The 19146-nt window shown below is 55.7% G+C and overlaps 5 protein-coding genes across 5 annotated transcripts; 3 read left to right on the forward strand and 2 right to left on the reverse strand.

Annotated features, from left to right (window-relative positions):
- Window positions 1-214: 214 nt before the first annotated feature.
- EX895_003085 (uncharacterized protein) lies at window positions 215-2359 on the reverse strand (the record flags this gene model as incomplete). The annotated part of the gene is made up of 1 exon (XM_029883683.1): window positions 215-2359. The coding sequence occupies one exon, from the start codon at window positions 2357-2359 to the stop codon at window positions 215-217; it is 2145 nt and encodes a 714-aa protein (XP_029739974.1).
- A 2376-nt stretch (window positions 2360-4735) lies between these two features.
- EX895_003086 (uncharacterized protein) lies at window positions 4736-6357 on the forward strand (the record flags this gene model as incomplete). The annotated part of the gene is made up of 2 exons (XM_029883684.1): window positions 4736-4946; window positions 5036-6357. The coding sequence occupies 2 exons, from the start codon at window positions 4736-4738 to the stop codon at window positions 6355-6357; spliced, it is 1533 nt and encodes a 510-aa protein (XP_029739975.1).
- A 689-nt stretch (window positions 6358-7046) lies between these two features.
- Window positions 7047-10121, forward strand: EX895_003087 (uncharacterized protein; the record flags this gene model as incomplete). Its single annotated transcript, XM_029883685.1, has 1 exon — window positions 7047-10121. One exon carries the CDS (start codon window positions 7047-7049, stop codon window positions 10119-10121), a length of 3075 nt encoding a protein of 1024 aa, XP_029739976.1.
- Window positions 10122-10248: 127 nt separating this feature from the next.
- EX895_003088 (uncharacterized protein) lies at window positions 10249-12087 on the reverse strand (the record flags this gene model as incomplete). Its single annotated transcript, XM_029883686.1, has 1 exon — window positions 10249-12087. One exon carries the CDS (start codon window positions 12085-12087, stop codon window positions 10249-10251), a length of 1839 nt encoding a protein of 612 aa, XP_029739977.1.
- A 760-nt stretch (window positions 12088-12847) lies between these two features.
- On the forward strand, window positions 12848-14443 carry EX895_003089 (uncharacterized protein; the record flags this gene model as incomplete). Its single annotated transcript, XM_029883687.1, has 1 exon — window positions 12848-14443. One exon carries the CDS (start codon window positions 12848-12850, stop codon window positions 14441-14443), a length of 1596 nt encoding a protein of 531 aa, XP_029739978.1.
- Between the last annotated feature and the right edge of the window lie 4703 nt (window positions 14444-19146).

The raw sequence follows: 19146 nt of genomic DNA on the forward strand, positions 1-19146 counted from the left end.
AGTCAAGCATGCGCAGTACTTTCACACACGCAACCAGTGCATGTTTACAGACGGTGAGATTCGTTTTGACTGACTGTGCAGCGTGAAGTGTTGCCGCCCAGACCGACTGCATTGATGTAGCAACACGCAGCTGCAATGCAAACACATTGTGTCGTATCGATTGTAGTTCGAGGAGCGCTCTCGGTGAAACTTGCCAACGTAAAGGAAACAACGGTCAAAGGTCTCGATCCACCAAGTCATCATCGTCGTCGTCATCCCCTTGATGAGCGGGTGGCTTTCCTGAATGCGCGATAATTTCCTCCTCCTCCTCCTTATCTTGGTCTTCTCCCTCGTCCTCGTCCTCATCCTTCTCATCCTCCCCCTCATCCTTCTCGCCCTCCTCATCCTCCTCGTCCTCCTCCCCACCACCGTCGCTGAGCTCGAAATCCTCACTGTGCACACTGCCTGCTTCCAATCCCTCCTGCTCATCTTCGTCGCCATCAGAAACTTCTCCGTCCATCTCACTCTCGTCGTCCTCCTCGTCATCCTCAGCCTCCTCTTCGTCATCCACGTCGTCGTCAAACGAGATGAAATCCTTCTGCTGAGTGAACGCCTTGGCCTTTCTGCGCTTAGCCTTGCGGCTGTCGTGTGCGTTGGCGAAATTGACTTGTTCGTCGTCTTCCTCTTGGCCATCGTGATCGTCGTCATCATCCTCGGGTAACAGCAGTTGATCGTCGTCGAGCTCGGTCTGCATGAGCGGCCGTTTGCGTTTGCCTGTTCGAGATGACTCGTGGTGCTCGTCTTGCGATTCTTCGGCGGCAGCTGCATCGTCGCGCATGAAGAGGTCGCCATCCTGCACCCCTCCGCCTGCAGGTTCTTCGTGTTCTGGGGCACCGAGATGGGGATCGCTAGGCTGACTGGCGCGGATGACGTGCACCAACTTGCACCCTTTTCGCTCGCACTTGCCCTTCTCGACAAAGTCCGGACATTCGTACGTATGTCTCTCTGAGCAATCTTTGCCGCGCTCGCACCAGCCATAGTCGCTAAAGTCGCGGCAGATCTTGGTCGCCAACCCGTTCGGCAGCTTGTCCGAATGCGTATACAGGCACTCGTCGCCATTCCTGCACTTGCCCGAGCGCAGATAGTGTACGCAATGCGGCACGCGCTCCGGTCTGGGTGTGTGCGATAGCGGACACGTTCCTTTGGGCAACGTGCAGCCGGCAGGTCGAAGCACTTTGGGACACAGGGCGATCTTGGACGAGTCGTGCAGGTAGGGACACGAAAGACCACGTTTGCACTGTCCCGTCTTGTTGAAAAATGTACACAGCGTACGGGCCTTTTTCACATCCAACGTTCGAGACCTCGCTTTGTTGGCGCGAGCCGAAGCATTGCGCGTAGCTTGCATCGCCGAGATCTGGCCGACCATCTTGTCGAGTCGGCCCATTTTGGCCTGTGCTTCGCGCTGTGCTTTGCGCTTGGCCAGCAGTTCAGCCGAGATAAGGTTTCCGCGCTTTGTGCGAATGTAGTCTTGACCATTGATGCTCGTTTTGAGCGGGACCGCAGCAGACGTCGACGCGCCTGCTGCGGATGCCGATGATGCGGCGGCAGTGCTTTGCGTGTTTTCCGAGGAAGAAGGTTGAATAGGTTTTTTGACGAGCTTTGTGCCTGATGGATCGAATTCGAACACGACACCATCGATGACGACTTCGCCCATGTTGTCGCCTCGACGAACGGAAGAGGAGGGCTTTGCGGATTTGCCTCTGACCGCCAGTTTGCCGGACGTCGACGATGAAGATGCTGCGGCTGCCGCTGCAGCTTTGGCTTGGGCTTTAGCCTTGCGTGTGGCTTCCATGGCTGCTAAGCGGGCAGGTTCGGTGCGCTGAAATGTGGAGGTGCTGACCAGGCTCATGTTGTGTGTTGACTTGCGCTTGATCCAACCGTCTGTCGTACCTGCTGCTGCTGCTGCGGATGAAGCTGCATTGCTGCTGGAAGGTGAAGATGTGACAGAGCCGGAAGAGGCTGCTGTTGCTGCGTCTACAGTGTTGGGCTTGTCTATCGTAGAGATGGTGGAAGCTGTAGCGGACGCTGCACCTTTGCTGCTCGAGTCATTGAGGATCAAAGTTCGGTTGCGCAACGGGATGGCTGCCGCACCTCGACCTCTGCCTCTTGCAGCACTGGCTCCAGGATGAAAGCCACCTCGGCCACCAGTGTATGCGCCACGATAGCTGGGAGTGGAGGCTGCCGAGTAGTGACCGCGCCCTCGCGGTGCATATGCTCCTCCTGAAAATGGCTGATGGTGTTGCTGCTTGTGTGTCTGAATGGCGCCCGAGAGCTTGGCGATCTCGGCCTTGAGACGCTCCTCCTCGCTCATGGAAGCCATCGTCGCCAGCCTTGGATCAGTACTGGATCAGTAATGATCGACCAAGTGCCCTTTGAGAAGATGCGCCTTGTTGCTTGTGGATGATGGATGTGGATCGCTACAAAGAAGCGGAAGTGCGTGTTAGAAGCCAGTGTCGTAAGAGCAACGAACCCAAACATGAACAAAATCGCTCAGCAATTCCGAGTTCCGCGCTTTGGTCGCCTCCACACGGACGCAACTCGGTGTCTGTCTTTGGCAGCTGAAGTCGTTCAAGTACCATGACGTGGCTTTCCCAGGAGTTCAGAAAGCCCTTGGGGGAAAATGGCGCTCAAAGATAGGAGAGGGCAAAGTTGTGCAAGGTGTGTGTGTGTGTGTGTGTTGGCAACCGCGTTGGAATGAATGTGACAAAGCAATGTTCCGTAGGACAACCGACCTTTTGATTGTCAGACTCATAGAATGGGTTGGTAAATCTGTTCACAAAAAAAAACATCCCAAAGAAAAACGCCAAAAAAAGAGAGTGGAGACTGCATGAGTCGAACACGCGACCTTTCGCAGATTAGACACTTGGGAAATGCTAAGCGAACGCTCTACCAACTGAGCTAAACCCCCGAAAGATGCAAGAACACGCTTCAATTGTAAGCAAGAATAATGTTGGAAGCTCAGAGGAGTCTCACTTGATAGGAGAGGTGGCGTTCGGCCTCAGCTGCTGCTCGGATCTTTCGGGCGTGGCTTGCCGACATTCTGGAGATGAGGCTTTGCTACCATGTGGTCGGCTTGAGCAAGAACGATAGAGAGTCACAGGAATGGGTCGCCGTGCTACGAGATACGGCTTTGGCACATTGCACCGTGCAGACTGCACTGGACGATACGAAGAACCGGCTCCGCACCTGTCTGCCAATACAGCGCCAGTGATTGGTTCCAGGCAATCAGGGGGCTCCACAAGGCAGCAAGGACCGCCGGAACGTAAGAGGAGAGGGGAGAGACAGGACAGAAGGTCCGGTCGGCGCTTTCACCGAGATAGGCCGAGCCCGCGCAGTTGACTGACAGTTGCTATCTAGCTAGCAGAACTGCGGAAGCGGGGAAGTGGCACTGTCTTCGGAAACAAGACGTTTTGTGCTTGCTTGTTAATTTAAGGCATCTTCGGTGTTGCCCAACGCCAAGCTCGGACGGTCGTCCGATGCCGCCGATTGACAGCGGAGGCCGAATGGATGCGATTTTCCAAGTCCTATTCCCCTGCTTGTTGTTTGCAAAGGCGCTTATCGCCGGTCACCTTGTTACTCCCAGCATGGGGACTCAGCAGGAGATCGGATCAAGAGCCTTGATACAAGGTGATACCAATGCGAAGTCCCGTCCAAGCGCTATCAATGTACTGTAGACTAGAGGCGAAGAACAAGAAGCGAAACGGGTCTTCCTGGTTCCTTACACAGAACGCAAAAGACAGGAACGCGCCAAGACCACCGTTCCGAGTGCAAAGAAGCAGAGAGCGCGAGCAAAGAAAGGGTCATGTGGTCTCAACTTGGTTCCGTAGGAAGAAGGGCGAGAGTGTTCTCTGCTGTGCTGGGTGGTTTGCGCACAACAACGCCCCCGAAATCCACTCTGGCTCGCGTATTTGCATGCTTATCGGCACTAAGCGTTTTAGCGCTTCTTGCTTGCTCGCTTGCGTGAGTAACTGGATTCGTTCGCATCGTACCTTGTGGCCTCTTGCTCTGTGCTCTCGAAGAAAGAGGGGGTAGAAGCTTGGCTACTCGTTTCGTCGACTATTCAGCTCTTCTTCTCGGTCTGCCGCCGATCAAGCCCGGACCCTATCGAACGGAACAGTAGCCGCTGTTGCTCTTTGTCTCGCCTCGCGCGCTACAGGCGCAACTCGACTTGCTCCAAGCCATCGACCTAAACTGGTTTTGCTCCCACGCTACTTCAGTCGGCTCTCGTTTTGGCTTTCCTCTCGTCCCATCGCACAAACTCATACAGTAAGCCACGCTGGAAGCCAAGCCACTCGCTCATCTCAAGAGTCGACCACCGACAAACCCCATCCACACACTGGACCTGTGCAAGCCGTCCCACCCGCATGTCCGTACGTCCAACTTCCAACTCGCACTTGATCGGTCCGACCTTGCGAAGCGCCAGATAAACTCAAGGCTCTCCCTCCCAGCCACTCTCATCCCATCTCCTCCTCATCACACTACTCAACAGCGGGGCATCCTCCAAACGCGAGCCGCCTCTGTCACTCGACAGGCTTATTTAAAAAGAGCTTGTCCCATTCTCGTCCGCGTTCTCCATCCTTGTTCGCGTCCTTTCCTCTTCACCGCTCGAGCCCATCGGCAGCATTACCGGACTTTCATCACTCCCACCAGTCGTCGTCACGTTTCCCGACCCCACGATTCTTAATCCACTTACACTATGACGGACGAGAAAGCTTTCGATGCTGCTTCTAGCAGCTCGTCCAATGCCAAGCCAGGCGTCCCCGGCAGCAAGGAGGTCTCGCAAATCCACACAACCACCTTAGCTGAAGTCGTGCCCGTCCAGCGCTCGTCGAACCCGTTTAAACGTGCCTACAGCCTACCTATTGTCCAGATCGCCCTCGTCGGCATGGTCTGTTTCCTTTGTCCAGGTATGTTCAAGGCGATAAGTATGACCATGTGGTTCATTAGCCGTGCTAGTGCTGACAACAACTCGTCCTTTCTTTGCAACTGTGAAAAGGCATGTTCAACGCAATCTCCGGCATTGGTGGTGGTGGACAGGTCAACCCAGACGCTTCCAACAAGGCCTCCATCGCTCTCTACTCGACATTTTCGGCCGTCTCGTTCTTTGCCGGAACCATTCACAACAAGCTTGGCTCGCGTTTGACGCTCGGTCTGGGTGCGCTCGGCTACTGCCTCTACATCGGAGCCTTCCTCTCGTACAACATCAACAAAAACGAGGGCTTCGTGATTGCTTCCGGTGCCATCCTTGGTGTCTGCGCTTCGCTCCTCTGGTCAGCTCAGGGTGCGCTTATGCTCGCATACCCCACCGAGTGGCAAAAAGGTCGCTTCATCAGCGTGTTCTGGGTCATCTTCAACATGGGCGCTGTGCTTGGTTCGGCGATCGAGCTGGGTCTTACCTACAACTCGACGGAGAACACGGTTTCGAACGGCACCTACGCTGCTTTCGTTGTGCTCACCGGCTTGGGAGCAGGAGTGACGGCGCTACTCATGGACCCGGCCAAGGTGGTTCGAGATGACGGCACGCGCGTTCTGGTGCCCAGTCAGACGACATGGGCCAAGGAGTTCCAGGGGCTGTTTCTGCTGCTGCGCTCGGATCCGTGGGTGATACTACTGTTCCCCATGTTCCTTGCCTCGAACTGGTTCTACACGTGGCAGTTTAACGACTACAATGGAGCGCTGTTTACGCTGCGAACGCGCGCGCTCAATGGCCTGCTCTACTGGCTCAGCCAGATGGTGGGAAGCTTGGCCATTGGCCAGGTGCTGGACAACAAGCGCATGTCGCGAAAGTCGCGCGCCTGGATCGGATGGAGCATCGTCTTTGTCGTCATGTGGGCGGTCTGGGGTGGATCGTATGATGTACAGAAGACCTACACGCGTGCCAGCGTGGCTGCAGACACTGCAAACACAAATCGCGTCGACTTCAGGGACGGCAGCAAGTACGCTGGTTACTGCTTCCTCTACATCTTTTCGGGCATTCTTGACGCTATCTGGCAGACTCTGGCGTACTGGCTGATGGGTGCCTGCTCCAACGATCTCTCAAAGCTGGGCTACTTGGCTGGATTCTACAAATCGATCCAGTCGGCCGGTGCGGCGGGAGCATATGCGATGGACAACGACAAGCACCCTTACATGACCAACCTGGCGGTGACGTGGGGCATCTGCGTTGCGGGAATGCTCTTCGCGCTTCCGGTCATCGCTCTGCGTGTCACGGAGCACACCGATCCTCTTCAGGAGGTGACTGTACCTGGTCGAGCCGAAGAGATTGCTGCCGTGGACGAGCAGATTGGTGCGACTGGTCTCAACGAGAAGCACACCTGATTCAGGTTGTGTTCTTGAGCCTCGTCGTCTTGCCAGCTGATTTTCACTCTTATCTTCTCTGTACTTCTACATACCCCTTATCCTCGCGAATACTATTGATCCGAATGCGTCTCTTAGAGCTCAGTTGAGCGCGACGAGCACAATCTTTTGTGCTCACGAGTGAACGATCTGGTAGAAGACGCCAGGGTCGCAGCTTCTCGAATAGGGGGAAAAAACGCCGTTCTTGTCACCGAAATGCAAGAAGGGTCCTTCTTTTCAGGAAACGCAACGAATCGGCCCATGCGCGCGTCTCACGCGAGTTGAGCGTCGGAAGGATCAGCTCCGCCCTCGATGATAGCCAATTGCATTGCCGTACCTACTTGATGCCGTGCCATTACATTAGGCTGTCGCTAGACTTGCTGTTTTCTGCACAAAAGGATGCGGGCGATGCGAAGATTGCCGAGCTGTTGGAGACGAATGGTCAAAGTTGCAATAGGATGAGCCGAGTCTACTGTGGAATTGAATGGTGTGATATTTGAGAATGAGTGATGGCGTGCTGTGCGAGATTTGCCGCCTTGCGACGGAGGACCCGCAGAAGATCGTATGCGGACGTTCCTTCTTCCTTCACCACCCACCACCATCGCATCAAGCCTTGTTGACTCGCTCCTATCGGGTACTCCAGCGGGAACGACAGAGTTTTGGTCCTCATCATGTCGTCCAGCAACGACAAGTCGGCCCTGCCGAGCTATTCAACCACTGTGTCGGTACGCAAGTCGCGTAGTCCGATCACGTTGCGTTCGTCGTTCCTCTCGCTGTTGGGCTTGGTCGCGCTCGTCTACTACCTCGGCGTCTTCACCACCTACAATGGCGCTCAGCATCACGTCTACCAGCCTTCGCCTCATCCGCGCTTCCAGAGCATCTTTACCTCTTCGCTGGCTAAGTGCGATGCCATCGATGCGCCTGTTGGTCCTCCAGCAGACTTCCACAAAAGGATCCGCTCAGACAGGGCCGAGAAGCATACTCCAGAAGTCGTCATTCTCAATGCTACGCTCTGGACGGGAGATGATGATGGACATCAAGTGCTTCACGAACGCGATCTGCTGCTGTCTCAGGGCATCATCAAGCGCATTGCCCACACCAAGGACAACGAGTTTCTTTCCGACACGCTCAAGGCACCCATCGCGAAAGTGGTCGATGCTGCAGGTCGATGGGTGACACCCGGTCTTGTCGATATGCATGTGCACTTGTCTGTAGGAGCTCTGCCTACTCTCAACGGCCACGACGACATCAACAGCATCGGCAAAAATACCAACCCTTACCTCCGCACCATCGACGGCATGAACCAGCACGACGGCTCCTTCCGCAAGTCGCTCGCTGGAGGTATCACTACCGGTCTCGTCCTGCCCGGCTCGGCCAACTCGATCGGTGGTCAGGCTTTCCCCATCAAGTACCGCCAGCCGTCATCCTTACTCCCTCAAGACAGGCTCATCGAACCGCCCGACTCGCTCGCTCGCCTCGGTCAGGGTAAAGGCAGCGCTGCAACCAAGCTGACGATTCAGCACGAAGTGGAGACAGGACTGCACCGCAACGATAGTAGCTCGAGCTGGCGCTACATGAAAATGGCTTGTGGTGAAAACGCTCGTCGTGTTTACAAGATGACACGCTATGACGAAGCTTGGGACTTCCGACGCACTTTTAGCGCAGCCAGGGATCTCAAGAACAAGCAAGATGCCTTCTGCGACTCGGCCAAAGCTTTCGCTTCGCTTCACGGTTCCAACTCGGCTCCTTCCACCTTGGCTGATGCCGAGTTTCCCGACGACTTGGAGCTCGAAGCTGTTGTCGCGCTGCTCCGCGGCAAAGTCAAGCTCAACACTCACTGTTATACACAAGTCGACTTTGAATCCTTCATCCGTCACTCGAACGAGTTCCAGTTCCCAGTAGCCGCCTTCCACCACGCACATGAATCGTACTTGATCCCGGACCTCCTCAAGCAGTCCTACGGCAATGTCACCCCGGCCATCGCCATCTTCAGTACCAACGCAAACTACAAGCTCGAGGCCTACTTTGGATCACCCTTTGCCGGCGCCATCCTCGCATCGCACAACATCACACCCATCTACAAGTCCGACCATCCCGTCACCGACTCGAGACGCATCCTCAATCAAGCTGCGCAAGCGCACCATTTCGGGTTGGACGAGACCGAGGCATTAAGGAGTGTCATTTCGGCTCCCGCGGAGAGGCTCGGTCTGGACCACAGACTTGGCTACATCAGGCAAGGGTATGATGCCGACGTGGTGGTGTGGAACACACATCCACTCCGGATCGGCGCTACTCCGGTTGAGGTCGTGATCGACGGTATCCCTCAAATCGGGCCTAACGCTCCTGTCCCCAGCCCGGAGCTTCCTCGCAGCGCAAATGAGGTCGAGAGCGAGAAGCATGCATCATCTCCGGCTGCTCCGGCTGCTCCCAGGGCCGGAAACTTCAACGTCGACATTCAGCAGGTCAAAAACTCGTATAGCGAGATCATCACTTTCGACAAGCTTGCCTTCCCCTCTGCAAAGGAGGCTACGCAAAACTGTACCGTCTTCACCAACGTCAGCCAGCGCTTCTTCCGTCGACGTGGCAGCGTCTCCTCTGAGACGTTTGCTCCTTCCACGGGACAGATCGTCGTAGCGGGGGGGAAAGTGCTGTGCAGCGGCGAAACCTGTTCTGCCTCGGTTTGCGCCTCACCCGCAGTCAACATCATCGACGCCCGCGGAGGAGCCGTCCTCCCTGGCATCACCTCCTATGGCTCGAACCTCGGGCTCACGGACATCGTCTCCGAACCGGAGGCGTCAGACGGTTACACGCTCGACCCGGTCACGTCGTCCAACGCGATCGCGCAGACGTCCGAGTACCTGCGCACCTGGCCGACCGCGCGCGCGGTCGATGGACTGCAGTGGGGCGGTCACGACCTTGTTCGTGCGCGCGCGTCCGGTGTGACGCGAGCGATCGTCTTCCCGCAGAGCGATACGTTCTTCTCCGGCGTCTCGGTCAAGTTCGACACGGGTGCGCGCAATGTGCTCTCGCAGGGTGCGGTTGACGTGGAAGAAGTCGCTGCGCACGTGACGCTCACGCACAATGGCGCGGGGCGGCCGTCGATCAGTGAGCAGCTTGGGCTATTGCGTCGGCTGCTCGCTGCGGGTGCTGCAGATGATGCGGCAGGCGCAAGCAAGGGCGAGGGCGAGAGTGTGTGGCAGCGTGTGGCTGTGGGGAAGCTACCGTTGGTGGTGACTGCTCTGCGTGCTGATCACATCTCACAGGTGCTGCGGCTCGTGGATGCGTTCCCTAAAGTGAAGCTTGTGATCTCGGGTGCGGCGGAGGGGCATTTGGTCGCGGACGAGCTGGCGCGTAGGAATGTCGGTGTGCTGTTGATCCCGCAAACGTGGCCGAGGACGTTCGACGAACTGCGAGGGTTGAGCGGGCCACCCCTGACGCGCGAGACGACGCTCTCGGTGCTGCTCAAAGCTGGCGTCAAAGTGGCGTTCAAGATCGAAGAAGCGTGGATGGCGAGCAACCTGTTCTGGGACGCGACCAGGGCAGCACTCGAGACAGACGGGCTGGTGCACAAGCATCAGATCGTAGAGCTCGTGTCGAGTGCCATCGACGACGTGCTAGGCATTGGCGGTGAGCATGGCGCACAAGGCGAACATGAGTTCGTCGTGTACGACGGTAACCCGTTCGAGTACGGCGCCAAGGTTTTAGCTGTACACTCGGTGCGCGGTGTAGAGGTCGTTGCTGTGTAGTGGTCGACGCCGCAGCACTCTCGACACGCAAGCTCGCCATACAATCGCCGCTCAGCAACTCACACTCGCATCTCAGGCTAAAATTAAATCATTCCGTGTAAGGATCTGCATTGCATAGAACCTACATCTACGCTCGACCATACGCCCAATCCATGAACGCCTTTGCTCTGGGAAACGTCACGTTCAGAATCGGATGCGTAGGGTTCACCTTGTTGCTCTTGGCACCTTCTGTGCCCGCCTTTGCCTCGACAACAATCTCGTCCCGCGCGGACAGCGTCCACGCCAACATGGTCGCATACACCTTCCTGTTCCACTCGTCATCTCCCTTGAAATGCTGATACAAGTACGCAGACGTTTCTGTGCTGAGACGCACCGAGTGTTGCGACAGGCTGAGACCTGAGAGGTTGTAGCACGTGTGGTAGGCGTCCGGGGTTTTACCTGGTTTGTCGCGCAGTCCGCCGCCGTCTGCTGCTGGGCGCTGAGCGGCGACAAGAATGTACTCCTGCAGGCCGATGCGGTCAAAAAGTGTGAGCGGTGAGAGGTCGTCGTCAAGAGCCGCAGCATCGTCGTCGTCGCTCTCGTCAGCAGCAGTAGTCGAGGTGAGACTGGATTCGGTCTTCCACGAGCCTTCGCCGCTACTGTTGCTGTTGCTGGTGTCTGCAGACGGTGCATATACCACTGGGGCAGGCGGAACAGTGAGCATGCCGTTGAAGTCATGCACATTCGCAGGCTTGGATGCGGCCGAGGATGCGTGCTGAGCATCCTCGATAATGTCAGCCTCGATCATGGCCGAGAGAACCGTGAACAGCCCACCTCCCGAGAACCAACCATAGCAGCCGTCGACGAGCTTGTTGGTGCGACCGCGGAAGCCGCATCCTTCGAATGGGATGCCTTGCTGTGCTGTAGCCCAGCGGACGAGAGCGTCTCGACTCAGTTGCCCCGGCAGCGGAATAGAGGGTTCCGAAAAAGCAGTACCAGTGGTGCCTCCGAGCGAAGAGCCAAGAAGGGTGAGAGCGAGATGCGTTGCTGCAGCGCAAAATGTATATCCGCCATGAGCCTCTCCAAGAGGAGGCCGAGGCACGTTCTGCGACAAGAGTGAGATGCTACCATTCATGTGCTGATAAGTGGGCTGGCTGGCAGCCGCAATTCCGCCCTCGTACGTCTGACAGCTGGCGATGAAGGCAGCCATACCTTCGAACAGCTGTGGCGTCGAGATACCTAGCAGCGTAGTGATGCAGACGACGCAATAGCCTGCTCTGACGTCCACCTCTCCGTTGACGTGGACCAGGAAACTACCGTCGGGCTGCTTGAGGCTCGAGATCCACTCGTACATCTTGGTGCGGTCAATCTCGTCCCAACCACCATGACCGACTTCGACTGATTTGCCATCCGCAATGTCCTCGACGGTGGGTGCCGGACCCGGACCTCCGATGATGGCAAGAGCCGATACGGCTGCATACGTGGCCATCAGATGAGAAATTTGATCTGGCCCACCGCCGAATCCACCCGTAGCCTTGTTTTGAAAGGAAAGCAGCGTTGCGATGGCCCTTGCGCGGCTCTTTGGATCCAGCGATACCGAGAGCAGATCGTAGGAGTGGAGGATCCAGTAGAGCAGCCAGGAACGATTCGTATCGAAGGCGGTGTATGCACCGGGGAGTGGCTCGAGCATCTTGGTCAAAAAATTGATGTGCGCTTGCCTCTCGAGTAGCAGCGTGGGCTTTGGCGTGGACTTGTCAACGGAGGAAGCTTGAGCGGTGCGTTGCTGTTCTTGCTCTGCTGTGGAAAGCCATGGATTAATGAAGGCCGTGCTGCTGTTGCTAGCGTCCTTGGCAAAGTCGAATCTTGAGGGTCGAAGGCGCGAGAAAAGGGCGTTGATGGCTTCCTCTGTCTCGAGCTGATCGTCCGATGTCTGAGTAAAGACGTTGTCGAGCGGCATCGGCCACGCCGCAGCTTTGATGGCCGGCATTTGGACAATCAGAGTATGAGGAGAGAGTCGGATGCATCCGATATGAAAAGATAGAGAACAGCGTGATGGCGAGGAGCAACGAGGCAGTATCGAGCAACTCTCTATCTTTTGTGCTGCTCTCTCTTCCAGCGGGTCCTCACCTCTTGCTCTCTTTACTGAACCAAGAGCCTGGGCGCCCGGGACCGGTCTGTCATGTGGCCAAAGTGGATTGTGCCCAAGAAAGAAGGTCGGAAAACCACAAAGGGAAGCAACTGGGTGTGGGAAGAATGGTCGAGTTCAGGGTCCCTTTGACTTTTTCTTTGTGTTGCTCTTCTTTTGACGTACAAAGGGCAGTCAGTCACTGAGAGTGGAGAAGACGTCACAACGCGCAGATCGGTTCCATCAGATGGATGCCCGATACAGAAGCAAGACCCTTGCTGCTATAGAATGTGATCCAGTGTAGCTTTGTTTGCTTCCGATGATGCCGAGTCGAGCGGAAAATTTAGAGAAAAAAAAGTTGCGATTCATCACTGTCTAAAAGTCAGAAGTCACACATTGGAAGCGTTGGCAGTGAACCATCATAATCGCACTTTCGGACGACACACGCTCGCTCGCCCATCGGCCCTTTCTTCAAGAGAGTTTGTGTTTCGCAACTCGGGACTTCAGCTGCGGATCTACCAGCCTTCGGGGGGCATTGACGCAGGGCCAACTCAGCCTCGAAGAGGTCCCGAGGAGGCTCGCTCGCTCGCTCCTGCGCCACTCCGGGCTTGGCTGCTCCGCCATGCTGCCCACCAAGCCTCAGAAGATCAAGACGGCGCTGGTATCCATATCGTCGCTCTACATCGCAGGCTGGGGAATCTATTACCTCGCGCAAGAAACGATCCGCAGACGAGAACTCGCATCGCGTAAGCGCAGGTACCCTTTGCGCGCACCATTGCTTCCACCGCACGCCATCTCGTCGGGTGTCCGCGTCGCAGAGCGAGTAGGCGTACTAGCGCACACGAATTCCAAGAGCGCCTCGAGCAAGGAATTTGCCGACACGAGGGAAGCCCAAGAGATCCTCAAGGAACGCGGCCTGGAAGAGGACGACAGCACTAAAGAGGTAGATGCAGTGTCGCCGCCTTCAACGCCAGCACGGAGTCCTTCTTGGTACGGAGGCGCTACCGACACTGAAGTCACTAGAATCCACAAGCGCTTCTCCTCGCTCAAGGTGCTAGGACGCTACGCCAATGTCGTTCCGGAGTGGCGCGAACAAGGTGCATGGGAATGGGTTGCGTGGAAGCTTTTCTACAGCGTGTTTTACAAACCACGCATCTGGTGGGACGGTGGGCTTCACGCTGATCAAAAGACACACGATGGGCGACAGAAGATTGAGATGCTGCTTCCAGTCGAGCACGTTCAGTGGGATCAGCTATTTGCTCCACGTTCCTCCTCGAAAGGTTCTGCGGCACCGGCAGTTCCTGCTGCTCAGCAGTCCTCCTTCACCTGGATTGGCCAGTCGACATGCTTGATTCAGCTCAACGGTGTCACCATCCTCACCGACCCGGTCTTTGGCGAGCAGCCTGTAACGACTTTGTTCAGTCCAACACGCATGCGTCCCATGCCATGCAGCATCCACGAGCTCGTTGCTAATGCTGCAATCGATATCGTCTTGCTTACCCACAACCATTTCGATCACCTCGACATTGACGTCCTTCCGCTCATCCCAAGACACACCACCTTTATCGTCCCAGTCGGACTCACTCCTCTGCTCGAGCAGTACGGCGTAGAGGCCGAGCGTATCGTCGAGCTCGATTGGTGGCAACAGAAGAAACTACCTCTTTCGATTCGAGTCGCATCCAATGACAAGGGCGCAGGTACTATTCCCTCTGGGCGTCGACGATGCTTTGACGTTACAGCTGTCCCTGCCAGCCACTGGAGTGCTAGGACACCTCTGGACACCAACACCACGCTCTGGAATTCGTACGCCGTCCGTGTCTACGCTGACGAGCAGGGAGCCACGGCCTCTCGTCCGCACTCGCCAACACCTGCTTCTGAAGCCCCTTCCCTCTTCTTCTGCGGAGACACGGGATACTCACCCTCGCTCTTCACGGCCATCGGTCGCGCTCTCGGACCTTTCGACGTTGCTTGCTTGCCCATCGGATCGTACGAGCCTCGCTGGCACATGCAGACCCAACACATGCACGTCACCGAGTCGGTGCAGGTCACGCGTGATATCGGCAGCAAGCGTGCTTTCGCCATGCATTGGGGTACGTGGTCCATGTCGGACGAGACCTGGGATGATCCTTACTGGCAGTTGCACAAAGAGATTCAGCAGACCTCGGACGATCCAAACCGTCTTCTTGCTGTTCCCTTCGGCAAGACTTTTTGGCTTTAGACTCGGTGGAAAGAAAGCCCGCGCCAGCCGTCAACATGGTCTTCGTAGACCGAACAGAACCGGAAGCAGCACTTTCCTGCTTTATATAGACCTTTCTCTCTCAGCTACTATGCATCCACCATCACCACTGTACAATACGCAATCTTAATATAGACATCACCGAGGCCATATCGCGGCACACAGATGACGACGCACGGAAGGACCGCGTGACGGTCTACCGCACGATATCACAGAGACGAGCAAAATTGACGCTCGCCGCCGACCAGGCATGGGCTGCAAGAATCCGCGTTGGGAAGAGGCTTCTTTCCGACCAACCTAGTCATGCCTGGTCACTGCCTCTCATTTCATGAGAGCTGAGCATGGAAGCGAGCGTACAGTAAATAACAATCTGCACCACCGAAGCATGGGCAGCGCCTGCGACACCGCAGTGTCTGGCCAGTCGAGCTGCCATGCAATTCAGCATCCAGCTTCGACATCCGAACCACGGAATGCCGAATGGAGCGAGCGCGATGCGTGATAGCAAAGATTCAAGCACGCCGAGATAGAGGCGCAGTACACCGACCCAAGCGCACGGCTGTCCACGTATGCCCAAGCCTTTCTACAAGGTGCACAGGCCTCTGTGCGCATCACGCAATGCCATTTGACACTTCTTCAATAACGACTCGACGGATTCCATCGGTTACCATCGGCCTTTGTCTGTTATTATTTTGCTCCACAGCAGACAGACCCGGACCCAAGGCAGGCCCCACAGAGATGCCGCGACCAGGTGTTACATAAAGGAGCAGTCGTCACCACCTTCCCGTGCGTTCAAGATTTGATTGCAGCCACGGATCAACACATCCAACGGAGTCTGCGATAGGGCGCGCAGGCATGTTTCGTCGACCTCGGGTAACTCGAACACCAAGATTTTTTACCCACGCCTCCTTTCGCGCGCACATGATACTACTGTATTTGGCCGTGTCGAGCGCACAGCATGTTTTCAACGGGTATGTGGGCGCTGGGTTTCATATAAACGGTGGCTCAGCGTCGTCGCTGCATTCGTGCATTGTGTGGCTTGCCGTTCATCCCTTCCGCATCCTATCGGTAAAACCGATCGGCTGCATCGCATTCGCATCAGTCTCACCCGAGATGGTCTGCAGGCAAAAGACACAATCTGAAAGACTGGTGGCTGGGCTGCAGGCTTCAGGCCTGGCTGCTCGCCGACTGTTAGATGGCGAAGCAGTCGGCACCTTGGATCGTGTACAGTGGAGCCAACTTTGGTCTGTTAAAGCTGTTCCACGTTGGCCACATTCGCGAGATTGGGTGGTGTAGTTGACCCGAACCCAAGACACAAGAGAGGACGACGCAGCAGTCAGGCACCGACGTGGAACGGCATGAAAGAAGCTCTCTCTCTCTCTCTCTTCTCAACGACAGGAGTTCATGCGACCGGCCCAAGCTCGATCTTATGCGATCTTATGCATTATGTCGCGCTGTCCGACCAAGGAAAAAGAAAGATTGCTCTCCTTGTCTTGACAGTCGACTCTCCACCAAACAAGCTGTCGTCTCGTAGGACTGCACAAGCTGCATACACCTGTGCACTTGTGCAAGAAGACACATTGGAAGGTCAATTGTCGGGACGGAAGCTTGCCAGAAGGCAGGCAGAAAAGGAAAACCTCTTGTACCAAATCGTCCTTGCATGGACTTTCCTAGGCTTGCATGGTCTAGCATTCGCATTCTCGCACACCTCTAGCTCGTTGCATCTCGGCTGATAAGCGAGGATAGGGCAAGCCCAGTAAGTCAGCCATTCGTCCACGCTGCCCCTCATCTCGCATCTCCGCCTCCCGAGCTCAGCATCAGACACAATATGCTCACAAGCGAGGCAACTTTGTCTGACTGTTGCTCCAATCGCTGTTTCGCATTCCCGTTCCCGTCCTGCATGCTTGCCATCCGGTAGCACAAGCGAGGTGCAGGATAGCGAGGAAAGGTGTTCTGGCGAACAGTCCCGGATCCGAGAAGGGATCAACAAGGCTTGAACATTTAAGTATATATTTGCTCTGCTGTCTCCGCGGATCTCGCAGTCTCTTTGTCTGGCAGTCTCCTCGAGGGCTAGAGTCGTCAAGCGACCATTTCGGCGAAAACAGCGGGACGTTGGGACCGCGCGACTCGTGCTGCTGATGATCTCCGCTCCAACCTTTGCATGCCCGTCCCCGGTGTGTTGACCTTGTACGGAGGCTCCGTCTTCGACACGTTCCCTTCTATCTGCGTGACCGATGCTGTGGACACAAGGCAGAGCGGAGCTCAACGACCGAAGTAGCAGGGGATATGCAAAGTGTTGGCCGACAGCATGAAGTTTCTTCGGCGGTGGTACAAGTTTCGTGTTAGCTTTTCCGGCGTCTTCAGATCGGAGCTGTCTCACCAAGAGCTTGCTGTGATACCACGTTCTTGAGCGCGATGGCCAAGATCGCCGGCGAGGAAGTCTCGCTCATCATACGGTGGAAACAGAAGACGCGTCATCATGCTAGACACGGGTGTTCCGTCGACTTGAAGCGCACAGATGTTGCTGGCAAGACTTGCTCGTCGTATCGAGCTGGTCCGTATCCGCTTGGCTTCTGTCTCGGCTTTTGGCTCGGCGAACGTTGGTCCGCCATCTTTTTTTTTGCGCACTTCAAAGATAGACCTGGGTAAGGAGCGCACTAATATCGACGAGCTACGAGAAGATTTCCATCAGTCTGACAGAGCAGGTCAAGCACCGCATTGAGGTGTGCATTTGTGCATAAGAAGGAAAGAAAGCCGAACGGTTTCTTTTGCATTGCATGCTCCATGCATAGACGAGAATGCATCCGCCTGCCTTCTTTGTTTTATGCTTCTACTTTTCTATGTCCGACAGAGATTGGCGTTGCGAGCGACGAGTCGCACTGCAACCGATAATCTGACGTAGGCAACGGCCTAAGCGAGAGCGAGGGGCTAGCGCAGGCGCAGGCACAGGCAAAGGCAAAAGCGAGCGCGGAGGCGCCACAGGAACGTCGTCGATCTCCCGGAAGCGCATGCAGAACAGGAACGACAGGAACACGACACGGCGAATAGCTCGACAGCCCAGCAGCGGAACTCGAAAATGCACAAAGGTGGTACAAGGTGTTGTTCGCAGAGTAATCCACCCCAAGTGCACGACTGAGCTCCGAGTTTCGACCGAAAACAGCCTTGTTGTCTTTGGCCATGCGATACGTAAAGAGAGGTAGCAAGGGCCAACTTCGATGCTGCGTGTTCACTGACTCCCGGTCTTTGACAGGTGAGACACAAACGACTAGCAAGGGAAACAAGAAGCCAAGCCGGTCTGCTGGGTTCATCATCTTGGTAGGGCTTGCAGCTTGATCCCGACGGAAGCAAACATGCGAAGGGATCGCCTTTCGAAGCCAGACGTACAGAGCGAAACGGCTACTCCGCCTCCTGCCACGCTGTCTTTCAAACCACAGTGTCGCCGGAGTACTGTATCAAGTCATACAAAGAGAAAAAGAAAAACGAAGCAAATAAATGAAAATCAAAAAAGTGGGAGGGGCGAACGGACTTCACCATGCACCGAAAGAAAAGCGAGGTGGGCGGACGGAGCTTGAAGCTCCTCGGCTAGGCGTGAGAACTTACGGTAGGGCCCATGGCATCGACGGTAAACATCATCGGCGCTGAGAGGAGACAAGGCCGCCGCATGGCAAAGTAGAACATCATATGCTGAGCTTGCCTCACGTCGGTCATTGAATCTTGACACCGCGGTAACGCACGTCTTCTTTCTATTTTGACGACGAGCTGGCACGACAGGGCTGGAAGGACATGATGAGTCTGTGCCTCTTTACCGACCGAGTTGCATCAACTCTTTGAGCTAAAATCTTGTTTCGTTTCGATCTGCCATGCTCATGCCTCTGACTTGCGGCTGTGGTATCTCAGCAGCCCAAAATTGAGCTTCCGGGAACACCAAAGCAAGCGAGCCCAAGCAATTCGGACGATCCCGATTAACCCGAAGGAGAAGCGATTTCACATGTCCTCATCCGATGACAGCAGAAAGGCTTCGTTCCCACGCTGAGGTTCCATCTGCAGCCTGCATCGGAATGCTCAAAGTACTGTATACCTGGGGACGAACCAGCAGCCTCGTCTTGCCTGGGCACAAGGGTAGAGTGCACAACGCAGCTGCTTCCAACGGAAATGTAAGCAAACGCAGAAGGAGAGAAACCGATTTTGTGGCTTGCAGACTGGTGGAAATTACTTGGCAATACTCAGGCCTTATTTTCCTTTAATTCTGCAGAATTATTTTGAATGAGGCCTCGCTAAGGGAACGACATCGGCATGAAAAGATGTTGGTGTGTCTTCGGTAGGCCCAAAACCAGCTCGCTAGACAGTTCAAGCATGCACCAAGGCTCACAGAAAGAGGAATGCCACATCCCATGGGGTATTCAGCGATAATATCGTCACAAAACAGAGACGACGAGTTCTGGCACGAATTTCACTTGGCGGAGGAAAGAGGCAGGGCGAGGCGCTCGCGTCCCGACGGATCGCTGCTTCCGACAAGTCGGTCGAGCCACGGGCAAATCCGAATCTAAAATCCAAAGTCCACATCCAGAATTAGCTCGTGTTGCGTCGCCTCTCTCGCTCGGGTCTTCTCAGCACCATCGCCACTTGCCACCTGCCTCCGGCCTCATCAATCGACAGCAACCGGCTAGCGAGCGTGGAAGTGTATTGGA

Source organism: Sporisorium graminicola, chromosome SGRAM_19, assembly GCF_005498985.1.
Source record: "Sporisorium graminicola strain CBS 10092 chromosome SGRAM_19, whole genome shotgun sequence".
In the NCBI taxonomy this organism is placed as follows: domain Eukaryota; kingdom Fungi; phylum Basidiomycota; class Ustilaginomycetes; order Ustilaginales; family Ustilaginaceae; genus Sporisorium; species Sporisorium graminicola.